Source organism: Loa loa (genome assembly GCF_000183805.2).
Source record: "Loa loa unplaced genomic scaffold supercont3.5, whole genome shotgun sequence".
Taxonomy (NCBI): domain Eukaryota; kingdom Metazoa; phylum Nematoda; class Chromadorea; order Rhabditida; family Onchocercidae; genus Loa; species Loa loa.
The window spans coordinates 664631-683309 of record NW_018108185.1 but is presented as its reverse complement, the minus strand read 5'-3'; the positions used below and the strand labels follow the sequence as shown (position 1 = coordinate 683309).

Here is an 18679-nt window from a genome sequence, read left to right as displayed (position 1 = left end):
GGGTAGATCCGTCAGTCTCTATCGTAAGAAATCGAGTCGAATTCGATTTAATTGAGCAAATTAAGTTCGCCTGAATAATGAATGAAACCTGATAAAGATATTTCCATCGGAGGAAGCTAAAGATTTTAAAATGAATTGTTGGGGGTTGCAAAAGTGGTTTGCCAACGTCAAATTTGGAAGGAGTAAGGTAAATATAAGTAAACAAGTAAACAATATAATTTCCAGTCGACATTTAATTTAACTAGCACAATTTGGTAACTATACGACTTGTCAACAAATCAAATTAAGATAAAATATGATCTATTAGATGAAACGGATATTAAAAGTACATCATCCTTATCAGCAATATCAAATAGCTAACACTTTAGTCATCCTAATACTTCTAGCCTGCAAGAGATAGGTATATTTCTTCTGATTATCTCAGTACTTGTCACAGATACCGACAGAGAGTTTATTGTGATCATTTTATCATATCTCTTGATCTTCGGGAAATTTTTGTTGAACTTTCAAATGGATGGTCGATATATCGATTGAATTATGTTCGTAAAATCTAGAGGAAAGAAAAGTAATGAAGAAAAAATCTTGGCAAGAAGACTGAGACATCTTTGAAGTTTGTCCGGAAATTCTGCATATCCAAAGCGATTGATTAGTTAATCGAAAACTTTTGATCCAACTATGAAACGGAGAAAAACCGCGAAAGCCAGGTATTGAGTCCATATCAGCAAGGAAAGACAATGTTTTTTGATAAGCGAATTTCTTCTGCTTTCCCAGTTTTTCACTTATTTTAATGCTCATTCATCTGGTAAAGTCTTGAAAATTTCGGCATAATAATAATTTTGGCAGATTATTTGAGTTTAGTTATTGTTTAAAAGTGCAATGTTTGAAACGATTAATGTTTTCGAAATCTGCATATTTTAATTTTTCGTTTTGAAAAATGAAGTTCACAGGCAAAACTTTTCAGTCAATTGTTTTTCCCTTTTTGTCTCACTGATAAGCGCATTGATAGTTACTTTTTCCAATATAATTATAATATTACTCAATAAAGTTTGGAGTACGAGATTTCGAAATTCGTTTGTACGTGTTATTTGTCAAGACAGTCAATTCCCATTTAGTGCTTTCTTAATAAGTTATGTAGGTTTTCTCGATCTTTCTGCTCTTTTCAATATTGGATGGATACTTGTCCAACTATGCTTTTGTGTAAATGTAACCCTTAGTTAGATATTACAGGTGAAAATAACTTACTACTATTTCACGTCTCCCGGTAGAAATATTTCATGCTTTTTCCCAAATAACTTATTAGACGTTACAGTTACAGTTTTTTCCCAAAGAAAAAGATTCCAAAATTACACAGATTCAATACTTCATGAATCCTATTTTAGACATGCAAAAGTTATGAGAACATGGCTTGTTCATTCAGCGTTTGACACTACGAGCAGAACCAAAGCCAATTTTTTAAAGCACGCCAATAAGGCTGTTAAATTTTAGGCTTTATGGTATTCCCGAAAAAATTACGGAAAGCGATGCGTTGCGCCCTATAGTTGAACAAAAGCTTCAAAATAAGCCCAAAATTTGGCCCACTCATATCCACCCATCCCCCGCAAATCATTCTAAAAACCTAAGGAACCGTCAAGAAATATAACGATATTTTGGAGAGTTTCAAATGACAAGTTGCAGAGAGAGCCAACTGACCACTTTGTGGGCAGAGGTTTGTGCTCAAGTTGCCTGCGGTCGAAATGCATGCTAGTGTGTGGGAAGTGGTTCGCAAATGATTCTAAGAGGGAAGATTTTTAGGTTGAGAATAAACGGAAGATAAAGTGTTAAATGATAAAGTCAGTCTTTCATTGATTAGCCATCTGTTATAATTATTCAAAACTAGTTATTTTTTGTTTTTAACGTAATATTCTTTGATGATAATTGTCTTTTCGGATGTTGGTTCTATGTGCTCTATGTTGGTTTTTTTTTTTCAGACCAGGTCGTCCAGAAAAGTTTCAGCAATCTTTTCATATCTCTATATTAATACAGACTGTATAGTAAACGCATTAAGTTCAATATCACCGAGCAGTGTTGGCTAGATAATTGCTAGATGCACAAATTTTAGTTTCATTTTTAATACCCACACCATTTCCGCTTTTTTGCGACTCGTTTATTTTCATTTTTTTCGACAAACTAAATCTCTGATGGCATATGGGAAGATAAAGACTCGACAGACTCTTTTTTTTAAGATTATTGGTAGAAAAATAGCACTGGTGACTTACTTCTCCATTTATATTATTGTTATAAAAATTGTAGTCAAGTCGGATAGTTGGAAGTACTGATGAATGATTGATTTCTCAATATTGTAATTGTGATACGTTGTTCACACAGATATGGAAATGAATTTTCATACCGGTGAAGGAATTCGCTTTCGGAAAGTGAAAACAAATGTTGGTATTGATGAAGACAGCAGTGAACTAGAGGAACCAGATGTTGTTGATCGATTTAAGGAAGAAGCGCAAGATGGAATCTCGGATATATCACCATGTCCTTGGGAAGAACATAGTAATGGGGAATGCCTGTGCGTGCCAAGTTTTTGGGACTACATAAGAGGTGAACTTACGAGGTTAGCTTCAATCTGCTCATCTGAAGTTGTTCCTTTTCTAGTACGTAGTATGGGTAGATGAATAATTTTGGGTTTTAACCAAATTTCCGCAGTCCTGGCATACCAATTACTACGGCTTAATCGAAATTTCACACGGCATAAGTTGGCTTAATCGAAATTTCACACGCTGATTTCTTCTAGAGGATATTCACTTGATAACGATGAATTACGTTATGCGGAAAAACAGAAGAAAATAAGTGCGTTTCTGAGGATACCAGTTGAGTTAGAGAAATTCTTGTTTTATGGTACATTGCAGTGTTTGGAAGCTTTTTGCCACTTGTCTACTTTTCTACCAATTCGTCTATTGGTAAGACTTTTCCCGAAGGATTTTTGAAGCGCAGCACCTCTTTACACACTGAGCTTATCATGATCGAATAGTAATCTCATTTAGATGAATGGGCGAAATCCGAACAGTACTAAATACAGCTTGCAAGATCTATAGATGAGATTTAATGCTTTAATTTATTGGAAAAAAGACTGGAATTAAGAGTAATCCACCAGGATATGTATAGTATGAAATGAAAAGTTGAATTCAAAATCAAATATTACTAGTTGCAGACGTCCGTCGTTGGTTCGTTATTATGCTCAAAAAAATGGACCGCATCCAGTACTTGTGATTTTTTGAAAGCTTTTATTGTGGCAGTTTGTTCATATCTCATGACTTTGATTGATACATCAGTAATGTATCACCAGGTTATATTTCCGTCTTTCGGGAATTTCTCAATGACGTAGTTTCGATTGTTCGGAAATTATGTATTTAAATTTTGTGAAAATATAACATTACTCACTGTTTTTCATCTCTTTCTAAATTATACAAGGTGACTACATGGTTTAAAAAAAAAAAATCATGACAGTATCTTCCTGGTTATCTACATTTCACTGATTTATTCTTTTACATTATATGCAGTTGATAGTTTTTATCGTTTCGATTTTGAATTTGATGGGTTAAAAAACAAGTAAAAAGTGTTGTCAGCTGATCCTCTTCCAAGACATAGTTTCAGGTTCGAGGACAAGGTGTAATTAAGCTTTATATTTTTTATAATATGCTCGAAGTAGCCGACAAGTTATTTAGCAGTTTTGGTCAGGTCTGTGTTTTCCTGTTTACTCACTTTTGCAGTTCGTTACCAGGAGTATGGTACACTTTCAATTTCATTCAAAAGTATGAATTATAGGATATTTTTGATGCCTTGTTTTGGTCAAGTACGCATTCGTCATCAAGTTATGTACGGATGTTTGTGCACTTATTTATTGCAATTATTTACACTTGGCTACATACAATACTCGTCTTATTGCAGGTATACTAAGTATTTATAAATTTTTATATTATTAAACTAATGAAAAAAGATGTACGGTATTATTTTCAACTACTTTAATACTATAACCGTGCACTCACCCTTAATGTCATTAATATTCATGAGAAATATGTGTTTAGCAAAATTTCAGGCTACAACTTTGAATGTTGCTTTTAATTCACATACGCAGGCACTGCTCGCAATAATGATGTCCAATAATTTTGTTGAACTAAAAGGATCGGTTTTCAAAAAATTCGCCAAGGCAAACCTTTTCCAGATGTCTTGCAGGTATTGTTTTACAGAATTTCTGTTTTCCATTCTCAGATTTGTAGTTTCTATATTTCATGCTTCATGGTTTATTTGGTGAAGTAGTTAAAAATATTGCTTACACTTATCAATATGGATGTATGTGTAGTACTGTTAGCGGTCGAAATATCGATGGCGATGAAAATCAAAAATCATACTGATTATTAATAATGAGTGCTTTTATTGTTTAGAACTTTAAAAAAAGCAAATTTCCAGTGATGTTCGTGAACGCTTTCATATTCTTACTTTATTAACAGTTGTGGTTGTGCGAAATATGATGGCTGTGAATTGGAAATTCGAACATTTCGTGGAAATGTTGCCAGACCTTGTTTGTTCGCATTTGTTTATCATTCTTTTTAGACTCGTAAACATCGTATTTTTTGATTTGAAAAAGTGGGGGCATCTTTGAAAGCAGTTTTGAGTGTATACTTCAGCATTTTTAGGCCTTGGTGACAATTGCTGAAATAATCGTTGATTGGTTAAAACACGCCTTTATCACTAAGTTTAACGAAATACCAGCGGAGGTATATCAAGGTATTGATTAATGTAACTTTTTCAGGTCAGCCAAGTTCTTCACTCCATATTTCGCCCACTTAGTTGGCCCAGTTGTCTTTGATCCGAATTCGTTTAAATTTTTGGTAACTATTAAGCAGTAGTTAAAATATAAAAGGAAAAAATTAGAAGTGGATTTAGCAATTTGAAGTTTAAGATTGTGAAAAATTACATTGATGAATGTACTTTTCAGATTTTACAATAACGATTGCTTTCGATGTTGTTCGAAGTCGTGGCGAGAAAGCCTTTTCAGATTATTCGGATCAGGTATCAAGACGAATGGGTTTTATACCTATTCCATTAACAATTATGCTGATACGCGTTATTACTCAAACATTTGATTTCACCATTACATCTGTTCAGCTTGTTTTTTGTGAGTTATTTGTGATTGCAAGCTGTAGTACCTATCCAGTTTCAATTTCGTTAGTGTTTTTGGATGGATTTGAATTTCTTGACTACAGTGTTTATTAAATTTTTGATTATTTTTAGCATAGGTATTCAATTTTGAATGTTTATATTCGGTTTCGCCCCCTTTCTTAATAAATAGGTTGTAAATCCGCCGCGGTCATTTCTCAAAATAATAATTCGTGCTAAACCAAACTATTTAGTTCACGGTTGTTAGCTGCCAACGACTTCAACTTTTTGTTTGTTTTTAAAAATTAAGCTTTCACTGCTTCATTTGCTTAGCTTTCTTTAATCGCACTTTGAACTCGATGATGCATATAGTCAGGTGGAGTTTAGAGCAATTCCAGGTTTCACATGGATATTGTTATTGTCACTGAAAATAGTAAATGGTATCGTTGTGCTTGGGAAAGCATGTGGACATGTAAAACATTACCGCAAACTTCAGGAAAAAGCGGAATGTGAAATTTTCCGAAAAAGGGTGTTGATGATGAGAAGTAAAAGTGCTCCGAATTCACCGCGAATAAGTTTAATTGATTTCAGCGGTGAGTTTATTACTTTGAATTTTCAAATCCGTGACTGCAAATCTTTTTGCCATTCCTGTACTCTATTCGGTTCTTCAGAAAATTCATGAAGAATATATTTAGCAGAAATATGGAATTTGGCAACAATTTTTCGCACCACAACAATTTCCTTTTATCACGAATTTCCTCGATTTTCTTCTACTTCTTGTATTTTTAGATAATCATGCGTATAATCATAGTTTTCTAGATGTTCTTCATCAAACAGCATCAAACAAAGGTTTCACCATATCAGATCTAATGTCCCACTGGGATGAGTTAAGCCGAAGTCTGGAAACTACGCCTATTCCAGAGCCACGAAGGACAAAGTCGTTGGCTATTTTCAAGTGATTATTTCTCTTTGTCACTAAAAGATAACTGTGAAGAATTAGATGATTTACATATTTCCTTAGGCCTTATTTTTACGCTAAAAGATTACTATGAAGAATTTGATGATTTACATATTTTATTGGGCTCTATTTTCACTAAAATAACAAATCCTCACTAATTATCGATATAAAGAATAGCTTCCATAATTATCAGGATTGTATGGTCTTCATAATTATCAGGATACACTGGATTTAGTTTCTCGAATCTAGTTGAATTCCCCCTCTTTTCTACCTTTCACACTCGATCCATTTTTAATTTTTCCATTGATAGGTTTCTTGCTGCTTAAAACTGTGAAGATTTCACTTTTCACAATCTTGAAAAAATAAAGTGACTTGAGCATAGTCCCAAAACATTTTTACTTCTTTTTTTTTCTCAAAGACTTTTTATTGTTCTTTGTTGTGGATGATTTAATTCTTTTTTGTAATAGTAGTATATATAGGATACTTATTTTTCTAGATTTTTAGAGGATTTTTTTAAATGGGACATTTCAAACAGACTTCTGCTTTTCATCTTTGATTTTATTCCGTTACTTTTCCGGGTGATAATGAATTTATGAAGCTCATCAAAAATGATATCTCGTCAGTGTCGGCATAGAACGACAGAAAAAATAAAGGCCGTTCAAGATGTAAGACTTTCCAGAAGCAGTACTATTGTTACATCTTTTTGCTTCTTTTTTGCCATCTGCTGGAAAAATTAATCTTCATTAGTTCATGGAACCATTCGAATCATAAAAACAGGAACATTTAAAAAAAGAAAAAAAACAAACATTCGATAGTAAAGGTTAACTCCACCTTATTCTTTCGATAGTAACTCTGCTTAATCTTTCGTGTTAGTAATCGTGTCCCACTGTTATCTTTTCTATCCATTTCAACTTAATTTGTTAACTTTTCGACCTCAGAATTATCTAATTTGTTTTATAAAAATTGGCAAGTTACATGAACACTGGGAAGACTGTGGACAACGGACGGTTAATTAATTTGTAAAATTTATTTTATCAGAAGTAACCAATGAATTAGTTGTCAACCCACTGCATTCGTTTTTACAGATCTCGAAGAGACAATTCACTGCCGTCTCATATTGCTAATACTGAAAAGGACGAAAAGGAAGATATGTCAGAAGTCACAGACCAATCAAAGATTACTCCGAGAAAACGTGCTAGAACCACCGAATGTGAGAGTCTTTCTGATGTGCAGGCATATACAATGCTTGGTAATGCAACAGAACCTGTGGAGGGCATACAATCATGATATTTTTTGGTTTTTTCATGAATATCTAATTTTTTGAATGTAAACTACAAACTTTACACTTCCTTGTGTTGTCTCGCCAATATTTTGCTTGGAAATGACATAATTTTGTTAAACTAAGACGTGCTCTCAGTTTTATATCCATCTACTGTGAAAAATCCAACTTGAATATATTGCGAGAGTTTGTCTTGTTTTGTCTTTCAAGAATATCACTTTCCGCTGAAATTGATTCTCAACTGGTATTTTACAGCATCCGAACCATCACTGAGTATCTAGTTCAAATCATAACGCTCTTAAACTTGTTTCTGATAATTGTGAAGTTTTTGTTGCTGATTGTGCTTTTATGTGCCTCATTCCACAAACAGTTCAGAAAAAACATAAATTTGAACTGGATGGTCAGGTTGGTCAAACAGAACCAGTCGTCTTTCACAGTTACTGAATATTTGGGAGTTTCGGCATTTCTTGGCTTTATTCAGAATGGAATAGTGTGAGTGGCTACTTTTATTTGAAAATTAGAAATCGATATCGAGATTTTCGGTTTTTTCTAGTGGTTTCACTTCCTTTAGTGCTTTCTTATAAGCATTCACTTCAGTATGATGTGTTGGGTGATAAGCCCAGCGAAGCTGAAATTGCTTGCCTTTGAATCAGATTATATTAAGCTGGGTTCAGTGTTTCAAAACTTGTCTCCAAAATTTGAAGATCTTAAGGATGGCATCATGTACAAGGGTTTGCAAGCATAAATGTGTAAGCACATTCAAATGAAGATTGGAATATTTCCAAGTTGAGAGATGATAAGAGATAAGGAAACAGTTTTACTTTAAGAGATTTCCAGGCTCCGATTTTGTGTCTGGTGAAGCTACATTGTTTCCTCGTTGCTTTGGAATCGCGCAAAAGAGCCGAAATATCCTTTAATCATTAATATACGAGTCAAAGTACTTAATGGAAGAGTTAATTTCTCTTGTTAATTTTATGTTATAGTTTTTATCGGTGAAAATTTTTTGAATCTTCTGTGGCACTCAAGTACCTGATAATATTTCTGATCCGCTTCTGGCCACTGGTCGAATCCTTCCGGTGGTGTTTCCCTCTTCTTTTTTCTTCGCCGTTTAGAACCTGATGATTTGGTCCGTGACCGCTTTGTCTAGTAAAACCAATGGAAGATTTATTTTCAAGTGTGTTTAAAATGTTCAAGTCCCCAACCTGCTTGATATTACCTCACTTCTTCAGCGAAGAAATAACAGGTTAAATATGAAATTTAGAGCCTTTAACTGATTTTAAAACTTAGACAATCAAGAGATATTCTTCCAACATATCTTTAATACATTTGAAGCTTACCGACCCGCTTTTCCTTTCTCCTGTTATGGAAACTTGTGTTGTCGGCGATGACTGTTCAACAGGTGTTGTACTTGCAGTCTCGGCAACCTAAACTCTGTCCTATCTACTCTCAGTCAATTGATGGCGAGTTTTATGGAAATAAATTCTGCTATATGATTAGTTACAGATAATAATACTAGACACATGGAAGAAAACAGAATTTATGTCCTTCGTGGTGGATTTTATACGGAGTTAAAATTGATTATAAATGAACGAACGCTCGATGGCCTCTAATCATAACTACCCATACAGTTGGCAAGAAACCTTAGTTGTCATCTCAGTTGTCGACCGAAAAATTTAGTCGTAGCTATATGAAATGAGTTTATGTGCAATTTTAAAATATTAAATATATTTCCCAATAATGACTCACTCTATCTCATTTCCTGGTGATACCACCTTCAGTTTCATTTTGTATGCAAAATATGAGTCTAGCTCACGTTTAACTGAAAGCATACCTCGGTTGCCAGCAAATCCATATGAAGATGGCGAAATCAAAGGGGATTGGTTCATAGAGGATAAAGTAAGTTGCCTATAATTGTTAGTTTTGAGGGTAAAGGCTTTTCTGATAGAGACAGAAATGAAGAGCGATAAGGTGGCATACGAGTTACAATAACCCAATACAGTTCGTGCTACGAAGAATCGATGTTGGACTTGGAACTGCGAAGAGGAAAGCCAACAAGATTTGCAGATCCAGAGAGATGATTCCAATCTCGTTAAAAGGAATTTACGTGGTATTGTTAAGCACTTTTATATTTTGCAGTCCGCTATTCAATATGGTTAGCGATCCAGAAAACTGTTGCAGGCACGAAATTATTTCGGAAAAACATGAAAGATGAAAAACACGCGGCCGTAAGTCTTAAAAATAACACATATTGGTATTTTAACCCAATCATATTCATATTGGTTCATATTGGTATTTTAACCCAATTTTCAATTACAGTTCGCAGTTTGAAGTGAATCCTATATTTGTAAGTTTAAGATTCGAAAAGTGAAAGAGGCGCAGACACTTGGACACTTGGAGAAATTAAAACAAAATCATATGATACAATTAAAAAGTGTTGAATTTCAAAACGACCTAAAAATAAGGCGATTGCGGAACTATATAAGGAGAGTTCCACTCGAACTCACGAATCGTAACTTTAAAGGAATCATCGAGAAGTAAGTCTTTCGTAAGTTCCCTTGTGAGTGGATATTTTTGTACTGACAATTTTGGAAGCTGAGAACTACCGCAGGGTTCTAGCTGTTCTAGCGGAAGCTGGAAACTCATTTTAAAACATGTCAAATCATTTCATTTATATTATTTTTAGACAATATTTTTAATTATTTCAGGAAGAGAAAAAGGTAGTGGAAGATAAGCTAGACAGCTGTGAAGAAAAATTAAGAAACGCAGACAGAAGCGTTATTAAGGTGCAAGCGGAAAATTGCACGCTTCATGAAGAAAACCAAACACTGAAAGAATCTGGCGAAACGGCGAGATGTGAACCAAAACCTTCGTGTAATCGATGGCTTCAACCTTCTTTAGATAATGTTGTTGGATTTCTTCTGATGAGCAGGACAGTACTGTTGTTATCATGGAGATTGACTTAACTTGTCATTAATCTAAATGCCGAAATTACCTCTTTTTTTTTTAAATTTAGATAGAAAAAGTAAACTGTCTAGGTGACAGGATCCTGGCATCTGAAATTACAAAAGCGGAAGGTCAAATTGGAGAACAAAAGTGAGAGAATGATATATATAAAGTGAGAGAATGACATATTCAACTGTCGAACTTCCACCCATTCGGTGAAACTTTACGGGAATATGATTTTTATTATACAGAAAAACGGAACTCTTCCTTGAAGATTTTTGTTGATAATCATATTAATCTACTCTTGAAAGAGCTAAAAAACCGAATAGATCTCCATGAGACACATGCGGCTATATTTTTGCAAAATTCATCGACCTCTTGGTTAGTCCACATATTTGCTCGATTTTAGACCATTTCTAGGAATGAGGCTGAATATAAAAGAACTTGTTTCATTCCTACCAAAACCTTCCAGCCTTGGAAAAAAGTATTTGGAATAACGAAACACACATTCCAACTCAAACGTTGCGTGTAACTTTGTTTAAACCAGTTTCCAACCGAGTTTCTCAATTGACATTGTTTCAAATAGTTCTAAACATTTGATGAGTACAGTGACTATCACCGTCCCAAAGCAAAAAGACACCAATGTTTTTTGACTCTACAACAGCATATTACATGAAATTTATTACGAACCTACCAGATAAAACCAGAACCTCCAATACATGACCTCTGTTTCACCTTTGTTAAATTCAACCTCCATTGCACTGAAATCAATAAAAAACAAGATCAGTTATGAAACGCCAGCTACCGCGATTATTGTTTGGCGAATGTCAGGTCTTCTAAATTCTGGTATCATCTTCAAGATCAAACTGTATGTCTCACTCAAATCGCAGCGCATCACTGTGGATGCAGTAATCTTTGAATGAATTTAACATCTTTTACAAATACATTAAAGTAGGTATCCATCAGTAGAATGAGATAATTGTGCAAAACATGGTGTAATTCGACCTTATGTTGCGTAGCGTTATTATAAGTCTAGGTACACGTTATACATGCATTAAAAAAATGCTTTATGATTAGCATGAGATCATTGCAAAGTTAAAAAATCAAACAATAGAAAATGAAGAGTACGAGAGAAGAATAAAAAGAAACCAGAAAATTGAGCAACCGGCTGCAAAATCATGAGGCATATCTCCATACCTAATTAATAGTTAACAATTATAGTCTCAGTTACAAACACAGGTGATTAAAATCAAACAATGTTGTTCATATAAAATTAAACGAAACAGCAACTGTGATTTACAATTTAATATTTTCATTAAAATGATGATATATTTTCTCCGTAGGCAACTCCACTGAAGGACGTGAGTAGCTGCAGTAGGTGCAACAGTCCATGGTGACATCTATTTACAAAAACCATTTAAGATTTTTGGATCTAAGTTAACATCTCTTAGAAAACGCTCCGTTAAGTAACCGTCAACATCGAAGGGTGCGAAATCTAAAACAAATCCTCTTAATGAACAAAATTGTTGATCCTTAGCAAAAATTCGGTCTACAAGTGTTATCAGAAAGTAAATGTAAGAGAAATTAATATAATATGATGCTTCGTTCTACAAAAAAAAGAAATGAACTGTGAGGAATGGAATGACCTTTGAGAGGTGCTATTCAAATAGACCTTTCAACGATACTGACATCTACTGCTAGTATTAAACGCAATTTCTAACAGCCTTTTTTGCCACCACGGAACGGGTGACAGTAGTTGCAGTGGTCACTTGTTGAGCTCTACAACAACCATTACTCAACTATTCACCTTCGTTTCACTGAATATTGATACCATTAAACATTTATGAAGTGTCTGAAGTAACTTAATTAGAAGTCAGCTATTTAGAACATTAGTACCACTACAGGTAACTAATTCCAAGGAATATGTGCCTGGCGCAACTACTTCTGAAAACCAATCAGAAAAATGACCTTCTGGCAACGACCTCTTTGGTTGGTAATGCTCGATGGTTTTATCGGGACGGCCATCAGGAGTATGAAGAAATTCTTCAGTTGCTGAAAAGCAACAATCACAGAATGAACAAAAACTTCTCAGTGCAATATTAATAACCTTTTAATAAAAGAGGAAGGAAAAAAATGGATGACACCGATAATACATTCCATTTCTCCTTCTTTTTCCGGTGGTACATTCCATTTCTTCCGTTTGACACTAACCTTTCATTAAAACCGACACCGTTTCCATATTTATATGTTTTGTAACATCTGGTGACATACGACTATAATTTCGTTTAGATAATGCCGGGATTTGCACATTCCTGGAACAGTAATTTTTCTGATGTAAATTCAGAGAATATGTATAAAATATTGAAGCTCCATTTCATTCCAAATAACGGAAGATAAATTTTCAAATCACTGTAGCTAGCATACAATATCGCTACTACCGACAATGTTCCACACAAAATGTATAATTACTCCTGGTAAACAGATAACCAGTAAGCCTAGACAAACAATCTTTTATAAATTTTTTGTCTACCGAGCAAAATTCCAGTCATATTTCTGAAATCTTATGATTATAGAATATTTCTGTAAACAACATACATCTCATTTCTGCAAGATTTTTCGTTCTCGACACCATACTGATTCAGTGTTCGTTCATCTAAAAATATTCTTGCTTAAGTAATCATCAGTATAGGTAAGGAAAGTTGTCAAACTGTTAAATTGCTCAGGTTGTGGTAGTTAAGAAAATTTTCTTTAAGGATGACAAGCAATGCTCCTACCGGTTCAACCCACATACTAGACTTACTAATAACTTACCTCAACATTCAGAAAAAAGGCAAATACATTTAAACGAAAACTGGAAAAGCGAAAAGAATACAAGCATTTTTTAAAAGGTAAAACTTTACAATCACTTCAAGAAGCAAAAACGACTAACAAATTCCTGATCGAGCGGGCACATTTCGACGTCCACTGTAAACCAACGTTGAACGTGGCACTGACGACGAATGACCCACTTTATACATTCCAGACTACTAAATTATATACACATGCATTTTATGATAGCAAGTTATGTTATTACTTGTTAAAACGAATTATGATTATACTGTAGCAGGCGATGGGGCTGTTACTAACAGGTGACAACAATAACATCTGTGCAAAGATAACAGTACATAATGGATGAGTGATAATGACATTTAATGATATATCACCAATAACATATCACTTACATAATAATAAATTATAATAGTATTTGTAACAATAAATAGTGCACCAATAAGTAAAATATATTTCAGATAATATACTGCTTCCTGATTCTCAAATTAAATACTACCAGTAACAATACAACTTGCTTGATCTTTAGATTTTAGAATATTTCTTTCCAATAACAAGATATGATTCGTAATCCAGAACAACTTGTTTCAGCAACGTAACTCACTTCTCCACGTATCTCAGGGAAGAATTTAGCGCCCCACAACAAACCAGAACTGCAGCAACGCCCGTTGTCAAAATAATTTGGAGTCCGACTCTAACGCAGCTCGTTAAGAAAGTGTTCTGAAATTTGCTGTGGATTTGGCTTGTTCGTTTTCTTTTGGGAATAAGCATCAACGGTTATTTTTTTCGTAGGAGTGGATCCATAGTGAGAAAAGGTTGAAGTTGCTTTACTTCCAGTAACGCTTCCCACCATTTTCTCCTCCTCTTTTCGACAAAAAGTAGCTTTGGTTGGTTTAATCTTTTTGTAATTGGATTAATTCCGGAGTTTTCAATTATTATTTAAAATCAGAATTGAATTCATAAAATTAGATAGAAGGGAAGAGTAGAAATCAGTAGGAAGTCAGTATGAGTCGTGCTTAAAACCATACGTGTTGGTCTACCAAAGTCCATTGTCGGTAATTACCTGTGATATGATAACTAAGGAAAGAAGGACCCGAAAGAAAGAAGGTAAAGAAGGACCCTAGTTGGTTTAGTATCACCCTTCAGAAGCATTGGCGATCTTAGATTTGCCCAAAGGATACTTGGCTCTTGCGAGACTTTTACCTACCAGGTGGGAAGACTAAACGTAAAATGCTTAAAATGTCTGTAAATTTGCTGTTCTCCAAGCTTAAAATGCTTTAAATGTGTGTAAATTTCCGAATGTCAGCCAACAATTAAAATGGGTCGCGACTGGCTTTTTACGGAAGAACAACTTGCAAATACACCGTCTAGAAGAGATGGAGTTGATCGTGTCGAGGAAGATAAGCTGCGAAGAGAGGGAATCAAGCTTATTGTCGAGATTGGCAGTGGTTTAAAATTGTAATTTAAAACTCTATGAAGATGTTTTGCATATGTTCAAATGATACCGATGAATTCTATGCATCCGTATGGTTTGTAAGATTCATAGTTCACGAAATCCTGTTTTGAAAGATCGGATTTTATTTGGATGGTCTAACTTATCAACCACTTCATTCATTTCTCATACAATGCAGGATAGTTCATTTCAATTTGAAATTTATAATTTATAACAAAGGTTTCATAAAAAATTTATAACAAAGGCTTTTGCTTTGGAAGGTTGTTTGTTTCAGGCAGCCAAATCCAACACTAGCAACGGCAGCTGTTTATTTTCATCGTTTCTACATGTTTCATTCTTTCAAAGAATTCCAGAAACATGTAGGTGTTTTGCATTTCTTTTCTATGTTACTAAGGATTATTTCTGCAGAATTAGACAACCTTTAATGTCTTCTGATTTTTATCATTTCCATCTTTAAACGAATCGAGAGCAGTTTGTTTTATCCTTTCTTCATTCTAAATCTTTTGCCTAATATTTTTATCGTGTAAACCAAGGGATGAGAAATTTATTTGTTGAATGATGATGTAGTTTAAAATGTGAAGCACATTTTAGTTCCCAGTACGCTTTTGTATACTTTTCAAGGCATGTGAAAATGTATTTTGTAAGTTGAAGTAATGGGTATGGTTCTCAACAGAACCAGTGCCAAAATCAGTGGGATGGATCAACCACATCTTAAATATAGTAGTTCATTTCAGCTGACTGCCTTAGGTTGTCTATTTTTGGCCGGGAAGGTTGAAGAGACACCAAAGAAATGCAGGGACATTGTGTTGATTGCGAAAGAAAAGTACCCTGACTTGTACAGTATGAAAAATGCAATTGTAAGTGCTTAAAGACTATAACACGAGCAGAATAAACATTATGATCACAAAGAATGTGGCATTAAGTTTTTGTAAGATATATTGAACATGTTTGGTTCATACCAATATATAACTTGACCTAAACACTAAATTTCAGGAGGAGGTGATGGGTATCGAACGAGTTCTACTGCAAACAATTAAGTTCGATCTTCATGTGGATCATCCATATACGTTTCTCCTGCAATATCAGAGGGTCAATTTTCCGGAAATTGAAACTTAATTTAATGCTCTGTCGGCCACAAAATATCTTAAGAATATGCTTTCTGATTTCTTTACTGTTAATTTCTAAGATTACTTATTGAAATCCAGTGATTTCTCAGTAAAGTTTTAAGGTTTTCAAGTTGGATCGGGAGAAAAAGCAGACGGTACTGCAAAATGCATGGACATTTGTCAATGATTCGATATCAACAACGTTATGTCTTATGTGGGAACCGGAAGTAGGAGCCCATTTTGTTGTAGTTTGGTGGTATTGTTAAATAGTTTAATTCATCAATGGAATCAGTTATTTGCCATGATGCTCGTGTATTTTAAAATGTAGTGACGGTTCAGATATGCTGTTAGCTGAAGTAATATTGGAAGATAGCAATAGGAAATGCAATTGGTTTTTGCAGTTACTGAAATGTGTAGGAAAAAAATTCTCAACAATGGGTATTGCAAGACTTGAATAACTACAATGTTTTACACTACCTTTGAATCACTGAATTATTTGAGAAGGAACAGGAGTGTTTTCTACGATAACTGTTCAGGTAATTGCCATTTCGCTGATATATATGGCTTTGAAAATGACGAAACTGGATAACTGTGACTGGGTTGATAGACAGTCAGGTGAACAGTGGTGGGATCAGTTCGTTGCCAATTTGACTTCTGATATGATGGAGGATGTTAGTTTTTTTTTTTGATACTTTTCATAGATCCCGATGACTGTCGTTTATCTTATTGCTGTTGTGTTGTCAACGCCTAAATTCGCCTAAAACTATCACTTCTTTGAAACAATATAGAGTTTTTCATCATTGTGAATACGTACTAGAAGTACATGAATAATAGCCTAATATTGAAATATTTTTGACTGCTAAATATGACAGTACTTATTCCTGGATAGTCGAAACATTCGAAAATGTTATATTACTTTGCTAAGATCCCAATTCAAACCACTTATGACAGACAGAGATGGATTAACGGAATTTTTGACTAATAACCGTACTGGCATGCGACCTTGTGTCATGAGAGTGTTATACTAGTTAATTAAACTGACCTACTTAGTCTTAGTGAAAACAACAGATTAAGACAACAGATTTGAAATGATTTCAGGTTTGTCATAAAGTCCTTGATTATTATACAATTACAAAAACGGAAAGTCGTTGATGACTGCTTCCACGTATTGTTTGAGTCGATATGTGGCATTGATATAATCAGTTGAAGGTAACAAAAGCATAACACCCAGTGAGTCACAGCCAAGAAATGTTATTTCTGTCTCGCAAAGTTACGCGCTGCTGTGTCACTGTAGCTAGTGATCGCTAAAGAAGTACGGGTTTTGTACAGTGCTAAAATTGTTTGTCCATATCTGTAATTTAAAAATTTAATTCTTTTTAATGTAATTTAAAAATTACATTTCACCAATTGCGTAAATAAATTGTTTTATGTTGTGTTAACTATATATTGTTTTTTTTATTATCATCATCATTTTCACAAAATATTTCTCGCGAAAGGAAAAGAATGGATTGACAAAGATGTGTTTTACAAAAGTCGGGTTTTTAATACCATACAATTTTTCAAATGCACATTTAGGCTGTAATTGATCTTCAAGTCACTTCATCTGTAGATTAAGTATTAGTTTTTCCAGGAATTGAGATTAGGAATGAAGCAACAACAAAGGACAAGCTGGGGTAAGCTTTTTTGTAGGTATGGAACACTCATAAATTCATTGTGCTCGGCTTTAAAATATTTGTTTCATAAAAATACAAGAATTACTTGTGCAAAATACATATATATGGTATCAGGGATAAGTACTTCTGTCAACTAGAGATTTGCTTTTTTCTCCGTAAATAAAATTTATTAGTGCCCAACAGGAAAAAAAAGAGGTAAGAGTAGGAAAATGTTCAGGTCTGAGACAGTGAAGAGTAAAATTTCATCATGAACTATAAGTAAGATATAAGACAGCATTTATTCATGAAAGACGTGGTTACGAAGTCAGGAGACGTGGAGTATTGTTCATTGAACAGTGCTAATGCAGATAATCAGCAGAGAGGAAGCGACGGTATTGCTTTTACTTTAAAGAAACAAAATCTAATATAATGCTCGGGGAAGTTTGGGAGCGTAGTTTTGTCTCACCAAATTTGTTCAGAAGATTGTGGACATATCATATTGTAAATCAAACCATAATAAAATGAATGAAAAAAATACTAGGAAGATGACAACATTTGTGGTATATGTGAGTGTAGTGAGATTATGAGAACCAGAGCAGAATACCCAAATGCCCGTGACAAGTATTACACACGTCCATCCAGCGAGCCATTTCATGGATACATATCGGAAATACTCATCCTGTAACATTCTGTAGTTACACTGGTCGATCTGATTAATACCAGTAATTTTAATACACAGATTTCCTGTATCTAAGCTTTACTTTCATCCTGATGTATTGAAGTTCGTTAATTAAGGTTCTAAAAAACATTGTCATTTTCTGCCACAGAAATAATGATCGATTCTGTCAAACTTACAATTCTTCCGCGTCTTTTATATCTTTTCATGCGACATTCTCTATTCTTCAGTGGAATTTTGACTCGTTCAGGAAGGCTTATCAATGTTTCCTTGGCTTTATCCCAAGATCCAGGGCCTTCAAGTCGGTAGACATACGGTGCATTAGCACTAATAAGCAATCGCAGGCAAAAACTGGGCTCTATGAACATGTACTGGAACATGTACAGATCAGATAATATGGATGAAATGGTGCAAGAAGAGGTTTAAATCTAAAATTAATTCAAAAAAGCTAAAAAATATGCAATTTTACGAAATATATATGCATAGAAAACTGAAGCAAATATAAATTCAAAAATCACCTTCATTAAGTTAGGCTTACAACCTATTTGTTCAGCAATTTCGTCCATGTATTTGATGTAGTCCACTTGGATAGTGTGTTTCTTGCTTTTGAAATATCTGTTTAAAAAAGGCAGGTGTGATTTACT

General features: G+C 34.2%; 5 protein-coding genes across 6 annotated transcripts in view; 2 read left to right on the top strand and 3 right to left on the bottom strand.

The window, feature by feature from the left end:
* Positions 1–2362: 2362 nt before the first annotated feature.
* LOAG_01351 (hypothetical protein) lies at positions 2363–7387 on the top strand (the record flags this gene model as incomplete). Its single annotated transcript, XM_020445715.1, has 12 exons — positions 2363–2599; positions 2780–2945; positions 3197–3331; positions 3640–3723; positions 3811–3933; positions 4082–4218; positions 4453–4564; positions 4680–4770; positions 4982–5161; positions 5541–5735; positions 5962–6097; positions 7186–7387. Exons 1-12 carry the CDS (start codon positions 2367–2369, stop codon positions 7385–7387), a joined length of 1794 nt encoding a protein of 597 aa, XP_020303854.1. The 5' UTR covers positions 2363–2366.
* A 509-nt stretch (positions 7388–7896) lies between these two features.
* On the bottom strand, positions 7897–9031 carry LOAG_01350 (hypothetical protein; the record flags this gene model as incomplete). The annotated part of the gene is made up of 5 exons (XM_003136889.1): positions 7897–8007; positions 8201–8290; positions 8409–8522; positions 8717–8803; positions 9020–9031. 5 exons carry the CDS (start codon positions 9029–9031, stop codon positions 7897–7899), a joined length of 414 nt encoding a protein of 137 aa, XP_003136937.1.
* A 2242-nt stretch (positions 9032–11273) lies between these two features.
* On the bottom strand, positions 11274–13353 carry LOAG_01349 (hypothetical protein). Its single transcript, XM_020445714.1, has 5 exons — positions 13252–13353; positions 12918–12975; positions 12534–12634; positions 12291–12374; positions 11274–11817 (listed from the first exon to the last, which is right to left on the bottom strand). The coding sequence occupies exons 1-5, from the start codon at positions 13337–13339 to the stop codon at positions 11723–11725; spliced, it is 426 nt and encodes a 141-aa protein (XP_020303853.1). The 5' UTR covers positions 13340–13353; the 3' UTR covers positions 11274–11722.
* A 985-nt stretch (positions 13354–14338) lies between these two features.
* Positions 14339–16859, top strand: LOAG_01348 (the record flags this gene model as incomplete). Of its 2 annotated transcripts, XM_003136887.2 has the most annotated exons (7): positions 14339–14606; positions 14876–14960; positions 15336–15458; positions 15595–15690; positions 15830–15934; positions 16244–16378; positions 16806–16859. In XM_003136887.2, exons 1-7 carry the CDS (start codon positions 14467–14469, stop codon positions 16857–16859), a joined length of 738 nt encoding a protein of 245 aa, XP_003136935.1. In that variant the 5' UTR covers positions 14339–14466. The 2 variants fall into 2 exon arrangements, with proteins under 2 accessions (XP_003136935.1, XP_020307405.1); XM_020445713.1 differs by lacking the exon at positions 14339–14606 and having other exon boundaries at positions 14654–14960.
* Positions 16860–17834: 975 nt separating this feature from the next.
* Positions 17835–18679, bottom strand: part of LOAG_16492 (dimethylaniline monooxygenase 4) — a gene marked incomplete at both ends in the record, with an annotated part of 4960 nt that continues 4115 nt past the window's right edge. Inside the window, 2 exons of the mRNA XM_020449144.1 lie at positions 17835–18038; positions 18215–18330. Of these exons, the coding sequence (XP_020307404.1) occupies positions 17835–18038; positions 18215–18330 (320 nt within the window). The remainder of the gene's footprint in view (positions 18039–18214; positions 18331–18679) is intronic.